At 43.5% G+C, this 22944-nt stretch overlaps 1 protein-coding gene and 1 pseudogene across 2 annotated transcripts; one reads left to right on the forward strand and one right to left on the reverse strand.

The window, feature by feature from the left end:
- Positions 1–3488: 3488 nt before the first annotated feature.
- LOC140517248 (cytochrome P450 1A2-like) lies at positions 3489–11916 on the reverse strand. Of its 2 annotated transcripts, XM_072628341.1 has the most exons (7): positions 11817–11916; positions 10044–10880; positions 9412–9535; positions 8148–8237; positions 6916–7039; positions 4618–4704; positions 3489–4200 (listed from the first exon to the last, which is right to left on the reverse strand). In XM_072628341.1, the coding sequence occupies exons 2-7, from the start codon at positions 10869–10871 to the stop codon at positions 3903–3905; spliced, it is 1551 nt and encodes a 516-aa protein (XP_072484442.1). In that variant the 5' UTR covers positions 10872–10880; positions 11817–11916; the 3' UTR covers positions 3489–3902. The 2 variants fall into 2 exon arrangements, with proteins under 2 accessions (XP_072484442.1, XP_072484443.1); XM_072628342.1 differs by lacking the exon at positions 4618–4704.
- An 8694-nt stretch (positions 11917–20610) lies between these two features.
- Positions 20611–21127, forward strand: LOC140524756 (non-selective voltage-gated ion channel VDAC1 pseudogene; annotated as a pseudogene).
- The last annotated feature ends 1817 nt before the right edge of the window (positions 21128–22944 follow it).

Consider the following 22944-nt stretch of genomic DNA (forward strand, 5'->3'; position numbering starts at 1 on the left):
TGTTCCCAACCATATTTCCCATATGTGATCTGCCATGGTGCCCCAAATTATCGATGAAGCACCAACCCCTTGGGTTAGGGCCCTGATTATTGAAGATGTTGATTAGTGGAGATCCCTTTAAAATGCAGATGTCTGTGACCCTTTAATCTAGAGAGCACAGGATAGGGGGAAGGGAGATGGGTTTACTTTAATTGGGGTAGGAGGATGACTGCAACATAGCATGTTGCCCAGGGAGTAACACTCTGAATGGGTCAACACAGTGAGGCCACAAAGGGGTTAATCTCCGGATACCTGGGGAAAGATTAGGGCAGCTGGGTGGTGTAGTAGATAGAACATCAGACTTGGAATCAGGAAGACTGGTCAGTTCAAATCTAGCCTCAGACATTCCTACCTGTATGACCCTGGCCAAGTCACTTAATCCTGTCTGCCTCAGTTTCCTCCTCTGTAACATGACCTGGAGAAGGAAATGGCAAACCACTCTAGTATATTTGGCAAGAAAACCCCGGTAGATGCTGTTGTTTTCTTCATTTTTGTGTTGAAGAAATTGAGGCAAACAAAGGTTAAGTGACTTGCTCAAGGTCATGCAGCTACTGAGTATCTGAGGCCAGATTTGAACTTAGGTCTTCCTGACTCCATGCCCAGAGCTCTAACCACTACACCACCAGCAAAGCATAGCTTTGTATATGTGTTTGTCCAGAAATTAGGTTGTAGGAAATCCACAGCCTAGGGCACTGAAATGGACAAGGGAGAAAATGGACTAAGAAAGAGGCAAACTGGGTTGTATTGTCCAGTTTCCCTTGTGCCCCTTGACTTCCCACCTCTCATGTTTCCTTCTGTCCCACCACCTCCCAGGACCCAGGAAGGAGCACAAAGTCCTAACAACAGTGCCACAGCCTCCCCTTACCCCTCCTCTGGCTCTTGGCTCAGGAGCAGGAGCCTTGTCAGTCTGGGTTAAAGATTGGCCAGACATTCGTGAGAAGCTGGCTGGCTGGGAATCTGGTGTCTTCTGTACAAATAGATATGATGAGACAAAACATAGAGGCCAGGCCAGGAGATACCTGGGGAGGGAGGTGCCCATGTTGGGACTGAGTGATCACTGGGCTCCTGTAATCAAGGAGGAGTCAGGGAGCTTCTGAGGGCACAGGGCCCTGGAAATAAATATCCTGCCCTGTGTCTCCCTTCTGCCCACGGAACGTGTTTTCTTTTGGGTTTATCCTGGTCCTGGTTTCTCTAGAACAGAGCTGTGTTTTTCCAGCACCAGAATAGCAGTTACCTGTGGTAGAAGGCTGTGTCTTCCTTCTCCTCCTACCCCCAAACTCCTGGGATTCCATATGGGCATATGTATTTGTGTCTCTCCAGGGAAAACTTTGCAGGAGAGTTCTGCCTTCCCCTTCCACTCCCCCAGCTGTGTTTTCCTCTCTGGGTAGAGCAGGGGCCCTGCCTTGTCTCCTCCATCAGTCTGGATGCTCCTGGGATGAGCTCTCCTTCCCATGTACACACAGGGAGCTTCACCTACAGGATTCACAAACAGATCCTCCTTTTCTGGATTCCCCCATTTCCCCCTTATTCAGCAGCTTGATCACTCACTGGATGGACCCTTTGCCAGACTTCAGCCCTGAGCCCTGCCCAGCTCTCCCTTTATTCTGGAAATACCCTTAGACCTTGAGCGTTTTTCAGAGCCTGTGGATAAGATTACTCCATCCAGCTCAACTCAGTCACCTTTTGTCAGGGGCAGCTGCTGATAAGATGGATACAGGAATGTGTCTGGAGTTAGGAAGATCTGAGTTCAAATCTAGCCTCAGACACTTGCTAGCTGTATAACCCTGAACAAGTGACTTAACTGCTGCCTGCCTCAGTTTTCTTGATTATAAAATGGGGATAATGGGGTTGTTATGAGGATCAAATAAGATATTATTTGTAAAACACTGATATAATGCCTGGCATATAGTAGGTGCATAATAAATACTTGTTTGCTTCCCTTATCATAGGAAGCAGTAGGAAAACAGGACTCCCTTTACATAATTCTACTCACAATCCAAATTTACACGGCATGTCTGAATTCTAGAAAGCAAGGAACAAGCAGTTACTCTGCCTCCCATACCTTCTGTCTATGAAACTTATTTCTGCATCTTTCTTTATTTCTTTCCATAGATGAATGGCAGGTTTTTCTGCTGTCTCCAGAGGAACTCAGGATCCTCCTTTCCTGAGCATTTACTCCAGAGTAGTAGCCAAGGGGCCAGGGAGGACCTGGCAGTGGAGGGAGAGGCTGATGGGGCAATGTAATGATTCCAAAATACAATGATATCCCCTTTAATCCTGTGCACGTAAGATATTATATATTTTCAATTCATTCCCAATAGCTTTAATATCAGTTATAGTCCTACACATTAAGACAGTGCTTTAAAATACTTGTTTTATGAGCAAGAAGATGCAATGTATAATCCCCATTCCTCAAGACAGTAGGGCTCAATGCCTGAGTTTAGTTGAGAGCAACACCACTGAAAAGCAGTAAATTATATTGAAATAAATGGGGCATTTCAGAGCATAAAGAGCCTTTGTTTTTTAAAAAAATAATCTTTGCCTCCTTTTACTTTTACTTCCCACTGAGTAAATAAAATTGAAAGGAAAGGAAATGCAGTCCTCAACACATAGCTGCCTGGTCCAGCAAAAAAAATTCCCACATTGGCCATCCCTGAGAACCCATGTCTTTCTGCATTTTTAGCTCCTGTCATCTCTTTCAGGAGATGAGTGGTGCATTTTACTATCACACTTTTGGACTCATGGTTTATCAGTACATGGGTTAAAAAAAATTTTGACTTGACTCCAAAAGCCAAATCTATATGAGAACTTAAAAAAAAAAATAGCAGTCTGACTTTTTGACAGGTTTTCTAATCTGTAGTGTCAAGGGAATTTCTGTAGATAATCTTTGCCTAGACTTTTTCACAATTAATTTGATAAAGTTTTCCATGCTGTTCTTTTTAAAGATGGAGAAGTGTAGGACTGATACAAGGGTGAGTTGAAGCCAAATTGTACCAGTAAGAGCTTATGTAAAATTTTTATGGTGAGAATATACAACTTAGAAATTGTCAAATACTACAAACCAGGGCTCGATTTATTGTTTTGCTGCTTTTTAGACTTAAATAAGTGATGAAGAGAATGGTAATAATGCAAATAGAAGTGTAGCATACATACATTCTCCCTCTCCCCCACCCAAGAGCTGATTGTTAAACATCTACCAGTTCAGCCTAGATGACTAGATGGTAGTATAGGGGGGTGGATTTGGTTGGGTCCAAATAACAGTCATTGATGGTTCCATGGCATTTTGGAAGGAGTTCTCAAACAGAATGTACTATGGAGTGTACCCTGGCCTTGTATTATTTAACATTTATCTCAGTGACTTGGATAAAAGTTTATCAAATCTGTAGTTGCACAAAGTTGGGAAGGAGGAGTTAACACAACTGATGATAGACAAGAACATGGAGCCAAACTGAACAAGATAAAATTTAATAGAGATGAATTGTAAGTCTTACACTTGAATTCAAAACCAAGTTCATAAGAGCAAGGCTGGGGAGGAATGGATAGAATGTAGCTTGATTGCATAGAGTCTAGGTTGTCTTAGTGAATTACAAGCTTAGATCCCATTGCCAGATGGCAGATCTTCTGACAAAGATCTGATGACTGTTTGTGAGGAATATTATAGAGGTTTGGGGAGGGGAAGTCTGTGTCCCACTCTCTCCCCTTTCCTTTCAGGAATTAATAGATTTGAATGATAGAAGAAATGCAAATGAGCTAGAGAAGCAGTGTATATGCTTTCCAGGGACATGACTCTTTGGGCTAGCCCCAATAAGTATGCTGAAGGGGAGGGAGAAGGAGCCAATACCCCAGCCCTGGCCAATGGCTGCTCAGTCATTCCTGGAGAAGCGCAGTCTGGCCTGGAAGTGCTCACAGCGAGCATGCTTCATGGTCAACCCATACCTTGGGGTCAAATCTACCTTCACTCCAGAGGGGACACTGAACTCCATCTGATGCAGCAGGGTGGCCAGGAAGAGGAAGACTTCCCACCTGGCAATCATCTCCCCAATGCATCGCCTCTTCCCCAGGCCAAACAAAAGCACCTTCTCACTCAGGGCCTTGTTGATGGTGCCATCTGCACTAAGGAATCTCTCTGGCCGGAACACTGATGGGTCCCCCCATATTTTCCTGTCACAGGAAGAGAAACAGGATTTGAGGACATAGGGCAGGACCTCCAAACAGCTGTCAGAGCTCCAGATCCAGACTGAGGGCTAGGGAGTAGGGAAGGGGTAGGTGGTATATGAGTGGGCAGCCTGCTCTGGAGACCCTTTCAATTTTCCCAAGAGGTCAGCCCAATAGGGGCCTCAGCCCCAACTTCCAGTCTGCTGAGGCCACACCTGTTGACTCCATACAGATGTATCTTCCACATGGCCAAAGCAGGTCCCACATTTCCCACATGGTGGACAGGACCTAGGAAGGGTTTCTTCAAGCAAGCCTCATGCTTACATGGCCCTTCAGCTACACTCCCCCTGGACTTGGCTGACGGTCATGGTTGGAAAAACCAAAGCCTCCCTGCCCAGACCCCAAGTCCCAGGGAAGACTCACTGGTCATGGTTAACTTGCCACTGGTTCACAAAAACGCAGATCCCCTTGGGGATGTAGAAATTGTTTAGGGTGGTCGCTCTTGTTGTGCTAAAAGGGACAAGACACCCCCCATCAGACAAGAGGACAGTGGGGGAGGAGTGACCTAGAGTGTGCCTCATTCCTCAACCCTTCCCTTAATCCTTTGCCTGCCACCCATTCCCCAACCTCTAGAGTGAAAAGGGAGGGTGCTGAGGTTAGCTTTCTGTGCTCCCTCCTCTTCTAGTCATATCTTGTACTTCAACAAATATCTTTTCTATTGCAGACCTAGTTCTGGGCCACAAAACACTATTATCTCTGCCCTCAGGGAGCTCTCTATCTGGTGGGGAAGAAAAGACTAGAACTCTTTGTCTCTGTCTCTCTGTCTCTTCATGTCCTTGTCTCTTCCCTCTCTTACTCTCTCTGTCCCTGTCTCTCCATCTGTCTCGCTATCTCTCCTTTTCTCTCTCTCCTCTTTCTTCCCCTCCCTCCCTCTTTCACTTCCCTCTGTCTCTCTTGTCCTCCACTCCCTCCTGTCTCTCTTTGCTTTCTCCCTTCTCCCCTTTTTCCTCCTTCTTCCTCCCTCTTTCCTTCCTTCCCCCCACTATACCATCATACACACAAGCACACACATACACACACACACACACACACACATGCCAACAAGAAAATGATCAGTGGAAGTATGCAGACTGTGGCTAGACTGCTTGGTTTAGACAGCAAGGCAAGGCTGGAGAGGCAGAGGAGAGGGGAAAACCATCAACCCAGCCTGGAGGAGTCAGAGAAAGATTCTTTGAGGAGGAAGCACTTGGACTGGATCAAGCAGATCCTGTGAGTCATTGCAACAGAAGATGGAAAGTATATTTTAAGCAACAGGAGTCATCAGAGGAAGGACTGGAACTGTTTGTGGGGAGAAGCCAAGAAGAGGCCTCCATGGCAGCAGCTCAAGGCTCAGGGAGGGAATGGTGGGAGGTGAGGGGACAAGGCTGGGAAGTGGGGGAGGCACAAGATTATTGAGCTGGAGAGGCTGAACTTTGTCCTGTAGGACCAATGAAGACAATAAATATTTATCAGTGTCCTGCCCAGGATGGAGATCAGTGGCCTAGGCACTAGAGCAGGTACAGAGGAAACATGTTCCCTCCCCTCACAAGGCATATAGTCTAACAGTATAGACATTCATTAACTGGGGGACCCTGGGCACACCATCTCACCCTATTTGCCTCAATTTCCTCATCTATAAAATGAGCTAGAGAAGGAAATGGAAAACCAGTCCAGTATCTCTGCTAAGAAAACCCCAAACAGGGTCACGAAGAGTTGCACTGAAACAACTCAACCACACTGGACAATTATAATTCATAGCATTATGAAGTGTGTCAGAGTGACAAAACAAAGATGCTCATGCCTCTGGCTTTCACATTCCCTTCCATCTACTGTGTATATGGCTGACAGTTATCTAGCTATTTCTATGTCATTTCCTCCATTAGAATGGAAGCTGTTTGAGGGCAAGGCTTATTTTTGCTTCTGTATCCCCAGTGCTTAAGGTACAGGGTCAGGTGCACAGTAAGCACTTAAAATAAAGTGCCTGCAGACTGAAACATTATTGGCAAAGTCATTGCCAGCTGTGGACCTAGATAGATGGATGAATAGACAGAGATAGATAGATAGATGGATAGATGGAAAGGCAGAGAGAGGGACAGACAGTAAGAAAGATGGATAGAGAGTTAGACAAGTCAACACACATTTATTAAGAGGTCACTCTATGTCAAGCACTCTGCTAACCACTAGCGATGCCACATATCCCCTGACCTCATGGAACTTATATTGAAATGAGGGAGGGAAGAAAGCATAAAGAGAAGGTAGAAAGGAGATGGAGAAGGGGAGGGGTGCACACCAAGGCAGGATTGGAGATGTCCAGGAAGTTCAGGTGGAGGCTTGGGATCCAGCCAGATAAGGCCAAAATTGACCTCTCAAAGCCCAGAATGGTCACTGGGAAGAGAACCTCCTTCATAGATGGGGAGGGAGTGAAGATGATGGCTCACATGGTGTGTCTGTCGACTGCACAGCAGTGGTAGGAAAGGGGAAGCAGAGAGTGAAGGTCTATCCTAGTCTAGGGAGGTGGCAGTGAGGGCAGATGTGAGGAGAACTTAAGAAGGTCTTGCTGAGGACTTGAATCAGAGAAGGTGGAGGAGACCCAGCCAGAGGGGCTGAGGTTGGGGGCGTTAGGGGTAGAGAGGAGGGGATGGATGACCTAGGAATTTTGAAAGAAGACTCAATGGGCCTTACCTGTGGGGGATGGTCAAAGGGACAAAGGAGGTTTCCCTGAAGATCTCCAGGATAAAGGCCTCCAGGTAAGGCAGCTGAGGTCTGTCTGAGAGCAGGGGCCTTCTTGCTCTGCCAATCACGGTATCTGTAGAAGGAAGGAGAGTCAGAGGGAGCAGGAAGCTGCCCTGCTCTTCCCCACAGAGAGTTTGTTCCCCCTTGCCCTTTACTGACTCAAGAAGAGTCTATACCTGAGAAGTGGTGGGGGTTGGGAAAATGCATTTTGGATGTGCAGTCTAGAGAGATCTCAGTTTACCTGATGCATATGACACTGACTGTGTGACTATAAAGCAATGGCAGCCTCCTCTTACTCAGAGAGTAGCCTGCTGTTTGGTCTCCCTGCCTCTCTGTTCCATTCCATCCTCCCTTCAGAGGTCAAAGGGATCTGCCTAATGGGCAATTTGGACCATGCCATCCCCCTATTTGGTAATCTCCACTGGCTTCCTGTTTCCTCCTGGATCAAATGAAACTTTGTCTGCCTTGTAAAGCCTTTTATAACCTGGCCCCTTCTTATCTTTCTAATCTTGTCACACCTTATTCCCCTCCATATAGACTGGGATCCAGTGACACTGGACTCCTTTCTATTCTCACATGTTGCTCCATCTTCCAAGTCAGACAATGATCACCAGCTGTCAAGTGGGTCTGGAATTCTCTTGTTCCTCATTTTCATTGCTTCTTTTCCCAACTTACTTCAGGTTCCAGCTAAAATCTTACCTTTAGCAAGAAACCCTTTCTAAGCCCCTTTGGTGTTAGTGACATTAATATTTTCTCTCTCTCTCTCTCTCTCTCTCTCTCTCTCTATTTTTCTCTCCTCTCTCTCACTTCTCTCTCTCTTCTCCCCTCTCTTCCCCCCCCTCTCCTTTCTCTCTGGCCTCCCCTCTCTTCATCCTCTCTTTGCTCTCTCTCTCTTTCTCCATCCCTTGTTTTTATGCATTTATTTACATGTCATCTTCCCCATTAGAAGGGAAAGTCCTTGAGGGAAGGGGCTGTTTTACCTTTCTTTGAGGATAAGTTGTAGATCCCTTAATGCATAGTACAAGGACCTCTACAACTCTTCTTCCTTCTCTCTAAAAGAGAGACAATGACCAAGGTGCTCCCCTGACAGATTTGTTGGGACAACAATTTGAGATGACATATGTAAGATGCTCTCCAAACTTTAAGGTACTCCATATACTGCGCAGTATTTATTCCCTTACCCAGCTCCTCCTGGATCTTCTTCTGGACCTCAGGCTTAGTCACAAGGTACATGAGGCTCCAGGAAATGACCGTGGTGACCGTATCAAAGCCTGGACACAATGAGCAGGAAAGGAATGGTCAGAATTTGAAGTGAGGAAGATCCATTCATGTAGCACAAGGTCTTGGGGCTTCTTCTGTTTTCCCTTGAAGTCTTCAGGGAACAAACACTCCATTTCCTGACTCTGTCCCTTCACTGAGGCTCAGATCTTGGTGAGCATCATTAGTCCCTCTAATTCTAGTGTGTTATGGGAGTTCAAAAATACTGAGAGTAATACAAATTGAAGGAACTTTGAGATTTCCCCTTTCAGCAATTAGACTGGCAAAGATGACAGAAACAGAAAATGACAAATTTGAGGGGGGGGGCTATCAAAGAACAGGTACCCTAGGGCATAGTGGAGCTGTAATGGTGCAAACCACTCTGGAAAGCACTTGGTGTTATGCCCCCACAGTTACAAAACTGTATGTACATCCCCTTTGACCCAGTGATACCAGTGGTGAGACTATGCCCTAAAGAGATCAAAGAAAGAAGAAAGAGAACTTTAAACAAAACGTATTTGTGGCATTTCTATTTGTAGTATCCCACAAATTGGAAACTAATGGTCTGTCTTCCTGTTGGAAAACAGTTAAACAAATGATCAGATATGGGATATTATTATGTCATGAGAAATGACCAAATGGCCAGTTTCAGAAAAAGCTAAGAAGACTTCTATGAACTGATGCAGATTGACTTGGATAAAACTAGGAGAACAATTTACAAAATGACAAGACTGTAGAGAAAAATTACTTTGAAAAATTTTAGGATTCTCATCAGTGCCACAAAAAACTCCAAGTCCCAAAGGCTCACCTTCTGACAGAGACATGATGAACTTGCAATGCAGAGTGAGAAGTGTATGTTCAGGCCTGACAAACGTCACCAATTGTTTTGTTGGACTATACATTTTTAGAAGGAGGGTTTTGTTTTTCAGGCTTTGTTGTTGTTGTTCAATGGGGCATATAAAGATGGATAGATTATACATCCACGTAAAAATAAATTTTAAAGTAAATACTTCAGTGGGGGCTTCCAAGCTATGATTTTTGAGTGGATATGAGACACGCAGAGTACCATGAATCTGGGGCAGTTTTATCTAGGAGACCCACATATACAGGTTGGGGTACCACATTATGAAAATGCTGTGATCCTAGACAGGGACAGCAGGTAATAGGGAAAGGAAAGCTGGGTCCTACCAGCCCCAAAGATGTCATTGATAAGATTGGTGATCAGCCCTTCTGGTATACTGGTGTTGGTGATCCCCTGAGTCTTATCCTGGCTGTGTTTGAACAGAGCACCAGTGATGTCTTTAATATTATTCTGAAAGAAAAGACAGGTAAAGAGACCATATTATGATAACTTTGTCATCCAGGAAGCCCAAGTATGGAGGCCACCATTTATTTCTCCCAGGGATCCTGGAGCCAGAGGCAATTTTGGTAATAGGAGTCATACTAGTCATACCTCTACAGGAGACAATCCCCAAGAACAGGCCCATTCATAAAGGGGGTCACAGGACAGCTCACATTAAGCCAGGTAAAGGAAACATATGTGTGATCTGAAAATCCAGACATTTCTTTCTGGAATATGCCTTATTGGAGTCATTCTACAGAGAATCTATTTCAAGGCCAAGAAAAGGTTGTAGGAAACATAGATGAAAACCAACACTAACTTCCTCCTCTACCTCCAAAGAAGACAATTAGCCTTTTGGATATAGTTTCAGTGGGTAAACAATGACCACTCACAATCACCCCTCAGGGGCTAAAGGTGACAAAGCCAAGACTTAGAGCCTCAGGGAGGGTGAGGGACCCTACCTCACAGTTGCATTTACCTGATCAAAGTCCTTGTAGTGCTCCTGGACGGTTTTCTGCATGAATTTTAAGAACCTCTGGTTGAAAGCTTTGAACTTCTGCATTTTGGTGTTTGGGAAGTAGCGGAGGATGGGGATGAAGTCAACTGGGTTGCCTGAGGTGGCACTCTCAGTAAACTCATGACTCTCATTGATGATTCTCATCATTTCTTGGTTCTCATGGGCACGGCATTGACCAAAACACATGGCACCTATGACATTGGCCACAGATACCAACACAAGACTATAGGGGTCAAAGCGCCCTACCCTATCCATCAGCTCCTGGAATTTCTGGATCAAGCATTCAGCCTCCTTCTTCACATGCTCCTCCAGGTAACAGGAGGAAGAGGATGGAGAGGCAGATGTGGAAAAGGTATTGAGAGCATTCTGTGCCAGCTTCCTTCGACTTGCCCATACTTTCCCTGAGTCAGGGCTGAAAGTCATACTATAACCATCTGTAATAAGGGAGGAGCTGTAGAGGTCAGGTCTGCCCTTGAAGTCATCCCCCTGCTTCACCAGGGCCTGTCTGATGGTTTCCAGGCCACTCAGCACAAGTACTGGGGTTGAGCCAATCTGAATCTGCATCACATCTCCATACTTCTCCCTCAGTTGGGCCAAGACCAAGTGAGGATTCTTCCCCAGAGTCAATATGTTGCCAATCAGAGGCCAAGCCCAGGGCCCTGGGGGTCTCTTGAGTCCCTTGGGTACCCTTTGAGGGTAAGATTCAATGATCCAGAGGACCAGGAAGAAGACAACAAAGGCCAAGAGAAGCTCTGAAATAGAGATGGAAGCCAACAGGCCCACTGCCATCTTCACTGTCTAAATGGAAAAAAAAGGAATGTCAGAGAGAATTTTGGGGGAGTCAAGAAATGGAATAGGGTCCTGCAGAAGAGCACCTACAGGACAGTCTGCAGAGAGAACCCACCCCTCAAAGGCCAGTTTATGAAAAGAGCCACACCCTGTATCTCTCCAGACAGTTTGGTCCCACATATTGTAGTGAATCTTGTTCAGTATTCAGAGAACAGGAGTATGGAAGTCCTGAGTATAAGTAATGACAGAGTGGACAGCATGAATTTTCTCCAGGATTCATATCATGTTCCGTTCAGAACAGCAGTCTCCCAAGGTAAGGTCCCAGGCCTGAACTAATATTAGCAGGAGGGCTCTGGGTCAAATAGGAAAAACCTTTTAATCCTGCATTTAGTCCAGCTTCATTGGTGAGTGGAGAGGTCTTCAGACACCACCCCTCACCTCCATTTCTTGGACATGGACAAATCATGGGACATTGGATCTGGAAGGAGACTCAAAAATCAGTTAGTCCAGAGGTTCTGGGCTCCTTTTCTGAGTAATGGTTTTATATAATTGAAGGAAATGCTAAGTTCCTGTTCAAGGTTGGTGAAAATTATGATATAATTTTTTTTTTTTGGCCTTCCAAGTTCACAACCCTCTTAACAGTGTCCACAGGTCCATGACTTCCCAGGTTAAGAACCCCTGCTCTAGTCCAATCCGCTTATTTTCTGGAGGAGGAAACAGAGACCCAGAGAGGTTCAGCAATTTGCTCAGTTACCACAATGAATTAGTGGCACAGTCAGAAATAAAACCCAGTTCTCAATACTTCTAGTGTTCATGCACACACACACACACACACACACACGCACACATACAACCCAAGTCTTTAACAAATTACTAGAACCCAGTGTCACTTGTGATCAGGGTCCTAGAAGTGAAGAGTCCTCAGGGCTTGCTGAAGCAAGTTACCTGTGTAGCCTGGGGTGGGAAGCAGCTGCTTTGGAGTCTCCTCTGCCTTGCAAGTGAAGGTGGACTATCTTTTATATAACTCCTCCTCCCTTACTGGCCCTGAAAAACCCATGAGGTGATTAGAAAATTGGAAGGATCTGAACTTGAATGTGAGCCCTTGACCCCATCCTGATAACAGAGCTCTAGGACAGGTACTTGGACAACTTCCAAGGGCAAAGAGGGATGTTGGATGTGATGGGAAGGGAATCCCTTTGCCTCTTTGGATCTAGGTTGGAGTAAACTTCAGAGGCACTCAGCCAGAGGCAAGTGCGGCTGCCTTGGAGAAAGAAGTAGAGGAATAAGCCAGCTACCATTTATTAAGCACCTGCTATATATAATCACTGTACTGGATTCTGGGGAAAATATAAAAGTGAGTAACTTTTTTCCCTTTCTTCCTGTTTATACCCTCACATTTTTCTCATTCATCTCCTGTCCATTCACACAACCAGCACCCTGGGACAGGCCCTCATTACCTCACACTTGGACTATTGTAATTACCTGAGGTTGTTCTCCCAGCCTCAAGTGTCTCCCTATGTCAACTGTCCCACAGCTGCTAAAATGATTTTTCTATAGCATAGGTTTGACCACGTCAGCCCCTCTGCTCAATAAACTCCATTGACTCTCCATTACCTTTTAGATTCAAATATAAAATCCCCTGTTTAATTTTTAAAGGTCTCTATTACTTGGCCACTTCCTATCTTTCCAGTTTTCTTACACTTTACTCCCTCCACCTACTCTGTGATCCAGCCACAGCAGTCCATTTGGGTTCCTCACACATGACGCTCCATCTCAGAACTGTCTCATCTTTTCACTGGCTATGCCTCCCTGCCCAGGATGCTGCTTTTTGTCAGCTCTACCCCCTAACTTCCCTGGATTCCTTTAAGATTTAGCTCCTGCCAGAGCCCCTTTCTGGTCTCCCTTCTGCCCCTACTAAGAGTATTTTCCCTGTACCTTCCTTGGGTATTTCTATTAAAGTATATATGCCCATAGTTGTTTGCAGATGGTCTCCTCCAATAGACTGTGGACTCTTTGAGGTCAGTCACTTGTCTTTGCCTGTTACCTAATAGGTAACCCTTTGATCACTGCTTCCCCTCATTTCTGAGGCCAGGCTAACCCCATCATCTCTAAGAATGACCTTCCCACAAAACAGTTTCTTTTCTCTGTAATGTTAATGTAAGATTAATGATGAGTGGGGAAAAGTTAAAGATATTCCCCATCCATTAATAAGCTTCAATATTTTGTTAGGTATTTTGAGGCACTGGGTCAGAGGGTCCTGCCTTCCAGCTCTGAAAAGTGTATAAATACTCTGAGGTGACATTTTACTTTGGGGCTCACTCATTGGAAGTGTTTGTTTGGCCAGACTAGACTCTGGGCAGCCACTAAGGAGCCCCCTGGCTTTGAAAACCCAGATGTTGGTGCTTCTCTCTCTGGTAACTATATATGTATGTAACGGTCAGACAGTTGGATCTGTCTTTTGATTTGGGATGTATGTTTTGATTATGGTCAGACACCTGGAAGCCCTGTCTGTTGGTCTTTATTTCTCTGTTTGTATTTTCTCTGAAGTTCAGGGGGCTGACTTTTTCCCCTGAATCAAGTGAATGATATATGCATTTGATTAAAGTGATTGTTGCCCTCTCAAAAGTTTCTTTCTTTTTAGAAAGGCCCTTCTATGTATGCTGGAGCCCCTGGTGATAGTCTCCCATGGAATCCTGGGCTATCTCCTGTCATCCAGATCTATATCTGCCCACTGGATCCAGATGGCTCTGGAGGAGAAGGTGAGTCTGGTGACTTTGCACAGCACTGCCTCACTTAAATGCAATTAACTTGCAAGACACAGTATCATCTTCCTGATGCCATGGTCCTCTTCAAGAATGAAGGACAAGCCACAGCATATCCTTATTAGTATGTATGGTAATTAATTTCCTTAAATGATTTCCCTTTGGTGGTATCTTCCTCCTTACAAGATTGATATCCCCTTTATTACCTCTCCTTGCCCAGAATAACTGAAGGAAAGAATCCCCCCCCTACTATCCCCCGATATACATGTAAACAGGCTCTTCTCATTCAGTAATACTGAGGTTTTTTTCCTTGTCAGTTTGATGTGCCCCAAAGAGATCTGGCCTTATAATCAAGAGAGACCTGGGTTCAGATTGTGACACAGACAAGTCTCTTTACCTAATGAATCAGGGATGGGGAACCTCTGGAATCAGGTTACATGTGGCCCTCTAGGTCCTCAAGTGTGGCCCTTTGACTAAATTCAAACTTCATAGAGCAAATCCCTTCTAGGTCCTCAAGTACAGCCTTTTCACTGAATCCAAACTTCACAGAAGAAATCCCCTTAATAAAAGCATTAGTTCTGTAAACTTGGACTGAGTCAAAAGGCTGTACCTGAGGACCTACAAGGCCACATGTGGCCTTGAGGCTGCAGCTTCCCCTCCCCTGTAAATTAAGCCTCTGTTTTCTCATCTGTATAATGGGTGTAATAATACAAGCAATACCTACCTCACAGGGTGGTTGTGGTGTAGAAAGGGGATTTGGTACATGAGCAACAAATGAGATAATGTTTATAAAGTGCTTTGCAATCCTTTAAATGTTGTATACATGTCAGCTATGCTTATTTCTACTGTTCTGGTTCTTTTCATTACATTAGGCCTTTACCCCTCCTTGGTGTGGTGTAAGGTCCTTAATGAGACTCTGAGCTATGCCTGGAGGATTATTTGAGGTAGGCAGGTCATTGTGGAGTGTTCTGACAAAAGGGGATCCAGTGGAGAAGGGAATGGCAAGCCACTCCAGTATCTTTGCCAAGAAAACCCATAGACCGTTGGTTAATGGGGTCATGAAGGATCAGACACAACTGAATGACTGAATAACCAAGCCCTACATAGATTTTAGTCATTCCAGTTGTCAATAACTCAGTAAATATAGCACTCATCTGATAGACCTTTAGTCTCTTCAATGTTCTAATGATTAATCCTTGCGTGTGAGCGGACTTCAGGGTTTATAAAGACATCTTATTATGTAACATGGGCATATTGAGTGCCAGCAACCATTTCTCCCCCTTCTTGTGAACTTTATTTCTTCTGGTTCAGACTTGTGATTTCTTTAGTATAGGAGACTCCCAGTATAAAGTCTCCCTTCAACTAAAGGAAATCAGTTTCTGAATGCTCATTAGCCATTTCTTAAATAGAATGCTCTAGAATATTTGCAAGGAATCAAAGTTAAATTCACCAGTCTAGATTTAAGACTACTCTCTTCCTTTTTTTAAGTGAGGAAAACATTTGCCCATCCCTAATCCTATGGCATCCCTCTCCTTCTTCACTATTTTTAAGGACTTATTGAGTTTGGCAATTACTTCTGTCCTTTCGTTTTCACCTGGGCTTTGTGCCTTGAACTCCTTGAGGGCAGCTTAACAAACTCTTTCTATCTCCTCACATATCTTGAATTCTAGCTGCCTATTGACCTTTTGTTCTATGCTTTCCAATCTGAAGATCATTCTTCTTGGTGGAGAAAAAGGAGTCAAAATGATATTTGGCCAGTTCTGCCTTCGCAAGTTCGTCCCATCCATGGGTAGAGGATCAAAGTCCTTCTTGGATCGTCCATCCTCAGCAGAGCTAAAGAAGTCTTTTTTTTGTCATCCATATCATTCATCCCCGGTCTTAGGTGTGTACAACTGTTCTTACAGGATGGTATGGTGGTTTCGCTTCCATCTTCCATTATTTACCTTTTTATCCTTCCTTTATCCATTTATTTTTACTTTGAGTGTTTCCCAATAAACTTATGTTTAAGTCATTTTTACATTAGCATCATTTCCTGATATCCCTTCCCAGCCACCATCCATTCAATATTCCCCTAAAATAAAGACAAATTTGAGTAAAACCCAAAAGACAAAGCCACTATATGTCAGTATACATGGCACCTCATACTCACAATTCCCCACTTATCCACTGAAAGGAGAGAGGTAGTTTACTCTTTTTCTGAGACTAACTGAGCTCGTCATCTCCCCCTTCTCTCCAAAGGAAAGTAAATTATGATGACCAGAAGCTGCTCAGTTAACTTGGGGTTTACTGGCCAGATTTCCTTCTTTCCTTCCTTCCATCCATCTGTCCATCCATCCATCCCATTTTACTCTGAACCTCATGAATTGGACCACAATAGGTCTCTCCCCAAGCTCCATTTTATGGCTACATTTTGGGCCCTCCTGGCTTAGAGGGAATGTCAGTGATAACTGTTTCTCTTTGGAACAGCAACCCTGAGGGTCCTTTCAGCTTGATTTTTTTTCTAATTAAAGGGGCCATCCCTTGACTCACTTCTTAAATAGACATGTTCCCTGAATGGCATTACCTCACTCAAAATGAGCACCTGAAAAGGCCATTGCCATCCAGCTGCCTCTGGAGGACAAAGTGAGGCTGGTGACCTTGCACAGACCTACCTCACTCAAATCAAAGTCAACTGCAAGTCATGTCATCATTTCCCTGATGTCATGGTTCTCTTTGAAAATGAAGGACAAAGAGAACAGCGAGATTGGTCTTTACACGAATCTGAACTTCCTTTATGTTGTTGTAGTCATGGTTTATAGTTATCTCTTGTATCTACTTTCTTTACTCTGCATTAGTTTATATAAATCTTCCAATTTTCCTCTGAATTCCTCATCTTCAGTTTCTTACAGCACAATAATGCACTTTACATTCAGATATCACAGTGTGTTTAGCTTTTCCCCAATCAATGGGCATTCACTTTGATTCTAGTTCTCTGCTGCATTTCTTTTTGCCTCTTAGGGTCCTATATAGGCCCAGAAATGGGATGCCTGGGTCAAAGGATGTGAACAGTTTAGTGAATCTGCATAATTTCATAATGTTTTCCATAAAGGACTAACTATTTTGACTGTTATTTATTTTTTATGGATCACCTTTGCCAATTTAATGGATAGGACATAAAAAAACTTCACAGTTGTTTTAATTTGAATTATGAGTAATTTGGAATATTGTTTCAGATGGCTCTTGATAGGCTGCATTTCTTCTTTGGAGAATTGTTTGTTTATATTTTTGACTACTTACCTATTGGAGAATAGTTTTTGGTCTTATCCATTGATGACATTTATTTATCTTAGATTTCAGATTTCTATAGGTAATTTTTGATATGAAAATTCTTCCCAATGAACACTCTCTTCATATTCCAGTTAAGTCATTTTTATTTTGACAAAAAGCCTTTCAGTTGATTGAATCAAAATTATCTTTTATCTCTTATAATCACATCTATTCTTAGCTTGGTTATTACTATTAATTCCCCTCCAGCCATAGCTATAAAAGGCACCTTCTCTCATTGGCCTCTGATCGGTTTTGAATGATGTAACTTTGTATATTTCAAGCATGTATCCACCTGAAGCTTATTGTGATACATACTGTAAGATAGTGATATCTTTTTTAACTCATGCTACTTTTCAGTTTTCCCAGGAATTGTTGTACAGTATGGAGTTCTTCCCCCAGTTAGTCAGTGTTCTTGGATTGGGCTGTTAGGTTTCTAGTTCTTGCTTATCTACTCTCTTCCAGTGATTCACTTTTCTGTTGTAGCCAGTATGGACTTGGGAGGTCTCCAAATGTCCCAGAGCAAAGCTCCATTTCCTGCTCAGGTTTCTAAGGGTACTCTTAAGGGTTTGAGGGTTGTCTTTCTCTAATGCCATCAGCTCAAGTCTTCATTCCAAAGAGTTCTCAATATCAATCAACAGTTATTAGTGCCTGTCTTTCATTTAACCAATTAACATTGATACAGGGAGCACAGAAGTACAAACGCCACTCTACTAACACCTAGGTGGCACACTCTCCCTTTAACATCTCTGTCCCTTGAGAGCATGGGCTGAAACTTACAGCACTTTCTGTGAAGCACTCTCCCCCAACATCCCTTTCAAAGGTGGCATTGTTGATGCATGAGTTCCTCTCATTAGTATGACCCAGTGACTTGACTGAGGTGTAGTGGGGTCCATACTAGGCTTGATCCAATCACTTCTCCAGTTTCTTCTAGTAGAATACAAACTCTGGCCTGGACACTGGCCCTTGGAATTTTGATAGCTCATTCCTCCAGCCTTTCAAACCCACAAGATGTGCGTATAGTTCAGGACCCTCCTTCACCTCAATGTAAGAAAGTTTAGAAACCATGAAGACCAAAGGAAGAACAGACTATGGTGGCAGAGATGAGGAGATCAATAACCTGAGGCTTCTCTCCCCCACAGGAATTACAGAGATCCCTCCTTCCTCACTCCCCCATGATTGGAGTATTAGTGCCTTTTGAGTGCATTCTCAGTTTTAGCTCAACAGCTGTTCTTTATATAGAAAGAGAACTGGCAGCCGTGACTGCCCATGTTGTGAAGTTTGGGTGGAAATTGCCATCAACAGTGTAGACTTGTCAGGATGAGATTCATTGACTTGTCCCAATCCCCCTTCACTCTATTTTTTTGTATAGTTGTTAGTTTCCTGCTTTATCCTATACCTGAGATCTGAGCACCTTCCTTCTCCTTTTTTCTTATTACTTCTCTTGAGATTCTACAGCTTTTATTCTTTCTTGCCATCATCTTTCCATTTGATCTCTAAAACAGGAGACTAAGCCCTGGGGGACCCAACACTTCCAGCTCTGGAAGTCCTGCCCTGGGGCCTTACTTGTCTTTATTAGTGATCTCAGTCATATTGCCATTATATCTAGCTAACTCTCATCATGTTTCCCATTCCTCTTTGCTCTACCACCAACCCCACTCCTGCCTCAGCTTTATACCTCTGAAATCCTAGTCAAATCAATTGATTTCAGAAGGAAAAGATCCTTTCCTTTTTAAAAATATTTATTTTTAGTTTTCAACATTCACTTCCATAAGATTCCAACCCTCCTCCCAACCCAAGGCTACATGTAATATGTAAAGAAGAATTAAAAGTAATGGGAGAAAACACGAGAAAGGAGAGAGAGAAAGAGAGAGAGAGACAGAGAGAAAGACAGAAAGAGAGAGAGAGAGAGAGAGAGAGAGAGAGCACAAACAACATGCTTCCTCCTGTATTCAGACTCCATAGCTCTTTTTCTGGATATGGACAGCATTTTCCATCACGAATGTTTTGGAGTTATCTTAGATACTTGCATTTCTAAAAAGAGATAAGTCTATCAAAGTCAGTTACTATTCAATGCGGCTGTTTCTGTGTACAGTGTTCTCCTGGTTCTGCTCACCTCACTTAACATTAGTTCATAGGAGTCTTTCCAGAGTTTTCTGAAGTCTGCCTACTCATCATTTCTTATAGCACAAGAGTATTCCATTACATTCATATACCACAACTTGTTTAGTCATTCTCCAATTCATGGACATCCCCTCAATTTGCAATTCTTTGCGAACATAGAAAGAGCTGCTATAAATATTTTTGGACATGTGGATCCTTTTCCCATTTGTATGATCCATTTGGGATACAGCCCTAGAAGTGATATTGCTGAGTCAAAGGGTATGCACATTTTTATGACCCCTCGGGCATAGTTCCAAATTACTCTCCAGAATGGCTGGAACAATTCACAACTCCATCAACAATGCATTAGTGTTCTAATTTTCCCACCTCTTCTCCAGCATTTGCCATTTTCCTGGAAAAGATCCTTTCCTATTGGAAAAAGTTAGGGGCCAGAAAAGGGAATAATCACACACACACATATATGTATATGTATATACCTATGTTCTAGATATTGTGCTAAGCACATTTCACAAATATTATCTCATTTGATCTTTAAGCAACCTTGGGGCATATATGCTGTTACTATCTCCATTTTCCACAGATGAGGAACCTGAGGCAGACAGAGGTTAAGTGACTTGCTCAATGTCATACTCCTCTAAGTGTCTCAGGCTGGATTTGAACTCAGGTCATCTTGAGTCTAGGCCCAGCCCTCGATCTACTGTGTCACCTAGCTAGGAGGGACCATCACTACTGTTGATGTTATTGGGAAGGGCATGTCAATCATCTCCCAACTCTTTGATTTCCTGTATCAAAGCTCTCCTCCCTACTTTCTACTTCCCTATCTGTATTGTCTCTCCCTAATAGAATATAAACTCCTTTCACATTTGCATTCCAGCCCTTAGCACAATATTTGGCATATAGGAAACGCTTCATAAGGGGCAAGCTAGGTGGCTCAGTGGATAGAGTGCTGGGCTTGAAATCATGAAGACTCATCTTCATTATCCAGTCTCAGACTCTTACTAGCTGTGTGACCCTGGGCAAGTGACTTAACCCTGTTTACTTCAGTTCTTTATGTGTAAAATGAGTGGAGAAGGAAATGGCAAACCCCTCCAGGACCTTTGCCAAGAAAACCCCCAATAATAAAGTCACTAAGTGTTGGACACGAGTAAAATGACTGAACAGTGTCCACCACCCACTGCTGTTCCTGTTGTGTCTGCTGGGAGAGGAAGAAAATGGCTGTGCCACCTACTTATGCTGACTTTGGAAAATCTGCCAGGGACATGTTTACTAAGGGCTATGGATTTGGCTTAATAAAATTGAACATGAAAACAAAATCTGAGAATGGGCTGGAACTTACAACTTCAGGTTCTGCAAACACTAAAACCAGAAAAGTTTCAGGCAGTTTGGAAACAAAATACAAATGATCTGAATATGGTTTGGCATTCACAGAAAAATTGAACACAGACAGTACATTGGGCACTGAAATTACTGTTGAGGATCAACTTGCATGTGGACTGAAGCTGACCTTTGATTTGTCTTTCTCACCTAACATGGGGGAAACAAGTGCTAAGATTAAGTCAGGATAGAAGCAGGAACATATCAATGTTGGCTGTGACATGGATTTTGATATTTCTGGACCTTCAATACGAGGAACTATATTGTGGTACTTTGCTATGAGGGCTCGTTGAGACAGGCTACCAGATGCATTTTGAAACTTCTAAATCTCGGGTGACCCAGAACAACTTTGTTGTTGGCTACAAGACATATGAATCCCAGCTGCACACCACTGTGAATGATGGCACAGAGTTTGGGGGTTCTATTTATCAGAAGGTGAACAAGAAATTGGAAACTGCTGCCAACCTCGCCTGTATGGCTTGAAACAGCAACGATCGTTTTGGAATAGAGGTCAAATAGATTGACCCTGATGCCTCTTTCTCTGCTAAAGGGAACAATTCTAGCCTGATAGGTTTAGGTTACACCCAGATTCTAAAACCAGGTATCAAACTAGTGTTATCACCTTTGCTGGATGGCAAGAATGTCAATGCTGGTGGTCACAAATTTGGTCTAGGACTGGAATTTCGAGCATAAAAGAAGTTGTAAAATCACTTAATTTTAAATTTAAATTTTGCAGGACAGCTACCTTCAGAAATCAGTGTAATTTTTCATGTTGTATGTCTGGGACACAGGTATTGCTGTGTATCAATCATGTTAGATCTCCATGTTAAAGATGATGCAGCTTTAACGTGTTATCCTTTCAGAAATATAGAAGAAACCCAACTCAGAAAAAAGGTCCTTTCAGCTCCAGGCTTTTGAGGGGATATGTGATGATTCCCACAACAGCTTTCAGAACTCTCTAAGTATTGAAAGGATGCATTGAGTCACCTTCTGATATCTAGAGCTATCTACTAGAGGAAGGCAATGACGTGTAGGCACTTAGTAAATGTGAACTGATTAAATGAACGAAATGTTGACTTGCCCAGAATTCCTGGTCCATTGCAGTTAACTTGACTACGTATCTATCTTAAGTGGGTAGAAAGAGTCTCATTCCTTGATGGAGTCAAAACTTGTCTGAAAAGGGGACTCTTTTTTTAAGTCAAATTCTGATGAATTGTTCCCGCTCTGATTCGTTACTTCTGCCAAAAGTTGTCTGCAGAGTTCTGTAGGTGTCCACTTTGTACCATTTTGGTGTGGAGACAGTTTGATGTGCTTAAGCCAACAATGTCATACTTAATTCTCAGTCTCATTGTGGTTCCACTCATTTTGGCTGAGTTACATAGAAAGAGGCTGCTAGGACACAGAACTATAAGCAGGGAAGTCTGTGTAGTGGTGCTCACATAGTGACATCGCTTGAAATCAACATTGGACTTCTGTTCTATTCTCACATTAATTTCTTTCTTAGCAATTAATGGATACATTTTACAATCTTCCATATTTTGTGGAATTAGATGCCTTCCCCTCCAAATACTGTACTTACCACCACTTAAAGATACAACTTGAATAAAATATTGAAACCTCAAAAAATTGAAATAAAATGACTGAACCACAGCAAAATTATGTTATTTGATTTTCACAACAACCCTGGGAGGTAGGTGCTGTTTTCTTCATTTTACAGTTGAGGAAACTCAAGCAAGCAGAGGTTAAGTGACTTGCCCAAGGTCATGCAGCTACTGAGTATCTGGGGCCAGATTTGAACTTAGGTCTTCCTGACTCCATGCCCAGAGCTCTAACCACTACACCACCAGCAAAGCATATCTTTGTGTATGTACTTGTCCAGAAATTGAGTTGTAGGAAATCCACAGCCTAGGGCAAGGGAGAAGAAGGACTGGGAAAGAGGTCAAGTGGGTTGTATTGTCCAGTTTCCCTTGTGCCCCTTGACTTCTCACCTCTCATGTTTCCTTCTGTTCCATCACCTCCCAGGATGCAGGGAGAATCACAAAGTCCCAACAACAGTGCCACAGCCTTCCCTTACCCCTCCTCTGGCTCTTGGCCTCAGGAACAGGAGCCTTGTCAGTCTGGGTTAAAGACTGGCCAAGCATTCCTGAGAAGTTGGCTGGCTGGGAATCTGATGTCTTCTGTACAAATAGATATGATGAGACAAAACATAGAGGCCAGACCAGGAGATACCTGGTGAGGGAGGTGCTCATGGAGCATCTGAGTGATCACCAAGGAGGAGTCAGGGAGCTTCTGAGGGCACAAGGCTCTGGAAATATCCTGTCCTGTGTCTCCCTTCTGCCCACAGAACGTGTTTTCTTTTGGGTTTATCCTGGTCCTGGTTTCTCTAGAACAGGGCTGTGTCTCTTCCAGCATCAGCATAGCAGTTACCTGTGGTGGAAGCCTGTGTCTTCCTTGTCCCCCTACTCCAGAACTCCTGGGATTCCATATGGGCATATGTATTTGTGTCTCTC

This window comes from Notamacropus eugenii, chromosome 1 (genome assembly GCF_028372415.1).
Source record: "Notamacropus eugenii isolate mMacEug1 chromosome 1, mMacEug1.pri_v2, whole genome shotgun sequence".
NCBI lineage: Eukaryota > Metazoa > Chordata > Mammalia > Diprotodontia > Macropodidae > Notamacropus > Notamacropus eugenii.

Coding starts and splice junctions, on each gene's coding strand:
- LOC140517248 (XM_072628341.1), bottom strand. CDS start 10,871: ATGGCAGTGGGCCTGTTGGCTTCCATCTCTATTTCAGAGCTTCTCTTG. Junction 9,536..10,043: donor ACTACAAGGACTTTGATCAG/GTAAATGCAACT, acceptor CTTTTCTTTCAG/AATAATATTAAAGACATCAC. Junction 4,705..6,915: donor CCTTTGACCATCCCCCACAG/GTAAGGCCCATT, acceptor TGTCCCTTTTAG/CACAACAAGAGCGACCACCC.